The sequence below is a fragment of the Notothenia coriiceps genome, unplaced genomic scaffold (genome assembly GCF_000735185.1).
Source record: "Notothenia coriiceps isolate Sejong01 unplaced genomic scaffold, NC01 NC01_scaffold00008244, whole genome shotgun sequence".
Taxonomy (NCBI): Eukaryota; Metazoa; Chordata; class Actinopteri; order Perciformes; family Nototheniidae; genus Notothenia; species Notothenia coriiceps.
In genome coordinates this window covers 1-4,936 of record NW_011340945.1, presented here as the reverse complement: position 1 = coordinate 4,936, position 4,936 = coordinate 1, and the positions used below count along the sequence as shown (strand labels likewise).

Below are 4,936 nucleotides of genomic sequence, written 5' to 3'. Positions count from 1 at the left end.
GGAAGATGCTGCCTCTCATAGGTGATGCATGCCAACATCCATCCATCCATCTTCTCCCGCTTATCCGTGGTCGGGTCGGGGAGGTAGCAGTTCCAGAAACGTTCCTTTCCCCTCATCAACCAGCTCTGACTGGGGGATCCCAAGGCGCTCCCAGGCCAGAGAAGAGATATAATCCCTCCACCTGGTCCTAGGTCTACCCCTCGGTCTCTTCCCAGTTGGACGTGCCTGGAACACCTCCCTAGGGAGGCGCCCAGGTGGCATCCTAACTAGGTGCCCGAACCACCTCAACTGGCTCCTTTCGACGCGAAGGAGGAGCGGTTCAACTCCGAGTCCCTCCCGGATGACCGAACTTCTCACCTTACCCCTAAGGGAGACACCAGCCACCCTGCGGAGAAAACCCATCTCGGCCGCTTGTACCCGCGATCTCGTTCTTTCGGTCATGCATGCCAACAGAGACTTAAAATACTAAACATATAATGGACCGGCATCTAGTGGACACAGGTACATCTCAACGAAAACACGCCTTTCTGTTACCTTGGCTCTAAACTCAGAACAACAAGAAAAGTGCTGACATATTCGCTTCAAACAAGCAGCGAGTCTACACATCTTTGCAATCTGAAACCGACCTGTTTTGCTTGTACCTTGGACAAAAAAAGATTGACAATGGTCTTGCTTGTTTGAAGTAAATATGTAAGCACTTTTCTTGTTGTTCCGAGTTTGAATCCTGAGATTTATTGCACTTATTGTAAGTGGCTTTGGTCAAAAGCGTCAGCTAAATGCAATGCAATTTAACGTAATTCAATGGCGTACCTGTTTGGTGGGCGAGGCAGACTTGAGGCCTTCCTCTCTGTCGAAGGACATGGAGAAGGAAGAGGAGTGGGAAAGGTTACTCTCCTGACTGGGGCTGCGAGAAAGGCTGGTGCACGTTGACTCGAAGCTGGATTCCCCTGATGAGTGCTCCATATCCGCCAGGCGCAACCTCTTCTTCTTGGGCGGTAGCTTTTCCGATGGCATCTGGGCGAGGGTATCACTCCTCTGTGGCAGCTGGAACTCCTCTACATGCTGCGGCTGCTTTTCCGGTTCCTTCGTCATTGGAGATTCGGTATCTTTATCCTCCGTAACCCTGATCTCAGGAACTTGGATGTTGGGTTGTCGGACTAGCTTGGGCGGGACTTGATAAGGCTGGCCAGGGGATGGTGCAGCTGACGAAGACGAGAGGGAGGCCAGGTCGCTGTCACGCTCTGTACTCTCTGCCCTAAGCAGTAGGGCGGACTCAGGACTCAAAGCATCCTCAAAGATATCTGTGTCAGATTGTTCAGAGTACTGGCTAGATAGAGCTTTCTCCGAAGGCTGATATCCTGGATGCTCAAAGGACTCTGACTTCTCAAAGGAATTTGGCCGGCTGAGGGAGTTGGTGTGCTGGATGACTGATATGACATTCACAGCTGCCTTCCTGCCCTCAAAGTCAGGAAATAATGCAATGTCCTCAGAGCACATGCTGGCACAAGTGTCAAAGCTGTCGGACTGGCTGTGAGCGCTGTAAAGAGAGCCCTTTCCTGTTGGAGTTCCCCTCGACCCATCAAAACTACCCTGTCTAAACTCGCAGTCCCCTATCATCTCCACTGAACCACTACAGCTACTGTCGCAGTGCCCGGGGCTGTCCTCTTCATCACCAACACTCTTCTCTTTCCTCCTTTTTCTTGTGGCTATTTCTGACATGCTAATTTTAGTACCATATGGGCTGTAAGAAATGTGCTCAGGGACTCCTGGATTGCGCTCAACTAGCTTCATACCCAGAGATGAAGCTATATTCTTGGGCATGTGTCCAAAGCCCTCAGCCTCCCCTACATGGGCTTCATTGGCTGAATGTTCAAATGCAGCCTGCCTTGTCAGTCTGCGCCCTGGTGGGTAAAACACATCATCCGGCGCCATCATCTCATCAAATGAGTGACTGCCTCGAATTGCTGAGGGCACACTTAGGTTAGAGGGGGAGGATGTTGGCATGGAGTTACTCCTAATAAGGTGCCCAGAATCTGATGGAGGCTCGAGAAGGCCTGTGCTGCTTTGACAGGGTCCTGTTGGGTACTGCTTGGGATCTCCAGAGACTCCTACATCTCCCCTGAAACAGATGTGATCCTCAGCTATCTTCCCCATATCCATAATAGCACCTGATTGCTTTAAGCTAGTTAGGCTGCTGGGGTCTGCGCCTGCCATGCCAACTGCAATAGACTGTCTGGATCTGGAGTCGGGTCGGCCGTACCAAGTCCGACCAAACATAATCTCTTCGTACGTCTTGACATTATTATTTGGAGGGCTGATCTGCTGCTCTGCACTTTCAGAGCGGGAAAAGTATCCAGAGTCCGTGCTGCCCTTGCTGTGAGGACTGAGGAGGTTTAAGGACTGGGACATGATAGAGTCCGAGTCCTGACCCTTCTTCTCATTTATCCTCAGGGCCAAACGTTGTTTGATGGTAGGGGAATCATCCAGTGAATGCGCTCTTATGCCAGCGTGTGATGCCAACATGTGGTGTGAACCCTTTATGTCCTGAAAGGGTGGGCACTCCATTCCTGTGGAGGGTACTCCCCCAGCCTTGGGTATAATAAGGATAGGCACTTTCATAGACCCCACAATCAGCTCTTCAGCTTGGTCTGCATATGCCGGCTCCCCACCACCTACACAATGGGAAAGAGTGGAGCATGACGAAGAGAAGAGTAAACAGATAAGGATTGTCCTGAGAACTTCATGCATTTTAAGATTTGTTATGGATGATTCTTAGGGTTACCTGTATTCTTGTCAGCTTCAAAGGGGATCTGCGGGATGGGGCTGTCTTTGTCCGTCAGCATGGTGGAGCCCTCCACACCTTCCTCATCGGTGTCGGTACTCTGCTCTCCGTCTGAGTGGACCTCGGCATCCCCCCCTGGAGACGCCTGGTCCATATCACCACCGCGAGCCACAGATAGCTCTGAGAATGGTACAAGTCCAGCCTTGATGGCATGAGCATGGGACTTGCGATGCTTGTAAAGGTTGCTCTTGGTTTTAAAGGAAAAGCCACATGGTACACATGGATATGGCCTCTCTCCAGTATGAGAACGGATGTGCTTCTTCAAGACGCTAGGCTTGGCGCAAGCTCGTCCGCAGTAGTGACAGATATACTTACCGGGCTTTTTGGGCTTCAGCTCTTTTTTGCTGTAGCCCTCCTCTCCAGGCTCAGGGCCCGATTGAGAATACTGTCCGAAGGAGCTGGGTAAACTGGGAGACTTCTGGCGGGGAAACCTCCCTGCCCCAGCCCCATGAGGATGAGTGTGTCCCGGGTGTCCTACAGGGTACAGATCATCCGAGGGCAACTGGCCAGCAAAAGGCCAGGCATGTGGCTCTAGACCTGGCTGGGGTTTGGCTCCTGACAGGAAGCGCTCAGGCTGGGGGTGCTGAGGGTATGGCTGGCCCAGCTGGTAGGAGTATCCCATTGGGAACCCCTGTGCAAAGTGCCCTTGGGGGTCTTGAGATGGTGGGCCTCCCATGGCTCCAACTGCAGAAGGTCCTGATAGCAGCTTCCCAGAATTCCCTGTAATTGCGTACTTCTGTTGGGGCGCTGATCCAACCGTGGCACCACACGGCAAACTCTCACGGTGTTTGGAGTCCGGGTCAGCAAAAGTGCTTCGTTTTGTGTTAGCAGAAGGCTCGGATGCCCACTTTCTTTGAAGAGTTGCCTTCTCCTTCACTAGGTCCTTACCTGGGCCTCTCTGCCCGGCTGGTTCACGAGCCTCCATTTTTGAGAAGCTCTTCCGGGGGTTAGAAGAGGAAGGAGGGAGGGGATGGTGGGGGAGTTGGGAGGGTTTTCAAGGGTTACAAGGTCCCAGAACTACCAGGCATGATAGCTGAACCTTTGATGGCTGCCAACAAGTTCACAGAAACAGGAAGTACCCGTCCATTGCAGAAATAGACTGACTGGAAAGCCAGACTGGAAAGAGGAATCAGAGAGTGGAAGTAAAAGGGGAGCCTTAGTGGATAACATCAGAAATGTCTCTCTCCTTTTGCCATTTTGTAAACACTAATGTTGCCGTGCGTTGTTTTTCTTTCCAGTTCATCCAAAGGCAGAAGAATCTGGAGAGGACACAAACAGAAGAAAAACATTTGTAGCCTTGTGGAGTGCATTTTAAATTAGCAGTGTATGTATTAACCATTCGACCAAAGTCAACAACATACTGCATTTGATCAAAGGGTAAATACTAACTTTTTCTTCAGGGAAAAGTGTTTGTAGATCTTCTTTCTTTAACTTCGGAAGTCATCCAGTGTCTCAATCAAAGACCTGCACCAAAACACAAGAGAGAAATTAGTTTTGCTATCCAAATTGTTCCAATAACACAATACAAAACTCAATGATGGCACAGAAACAAGTTGCTCTACTGACACCTCGGCTTACCATAAGTTGGTTTTGTGTTGCACAATGAGACGTAACATTTTGGTAACACAAGTGCGACACAACATACTGTGTTGTACAGAGAGTACTGATTAAGTTGTCGTGCCTGATGTGCGAATGTAAATGTCATTGATTGCTCAGTTACTTTCTTCTCACAGGAATCCATCTGTGCTTTCTGCCTTTTCCACCCCTTCCTCCCTCCCTCCCTCCTCCCTCCACTCAGTGAGTCACCGCTGCAAAGCAAACCCACGCTGTTCCTAAAAAGACACAAAGGCTTATAAATAGCGCTTGTGGAAGTGACGTCGGTGTGTCATAATGTGTGTAGGCGTCCAAAAAGGCCAAGTCGAAGAGCAGCCATCAGCGCTAGCACCTTCCCTTCCTCTCTAGGTGTTAAAGTTTGATTGGTATGTTCTCGTTCAAAGAGCAAGATAACACACATACACACACACACACACACACACACACACACACACACACACACACACACACACACACACACACACACACACACACACTCCA

At 50.3% G+C, this 4,936-nt stretch overlaps 1 protein-coding gene across 1 annotated transcript; it reads right to left on the bottom strand.

Annotated features, from left to right (window-relative positions):
* Positions 1 to 810: 810 nt before the first annotated feature.
* Positions 811 to 4,309, bottom strand: LOC104944498 (human immunodeficiency virus type I enhancer-binding protein 2 homolog; the record flags this gene model as incomplete). The annotated part of the gene is made up of 3 exons (XM_010770039.1): positions 4,232 to 4,309; positions 2,783 to 4,101; positions 811 to 2,672 (listed from the first exon to the last, which is right to left on the bottom strand). Coding segments are annotated over exons 2-3 (2,847 nt in total), but the record flags the coding sequence as incomplete, so codon positions are not given.
* Between the last annotated feature and the right edge of the window lie 627 nt (positions 4,310 to 4,936).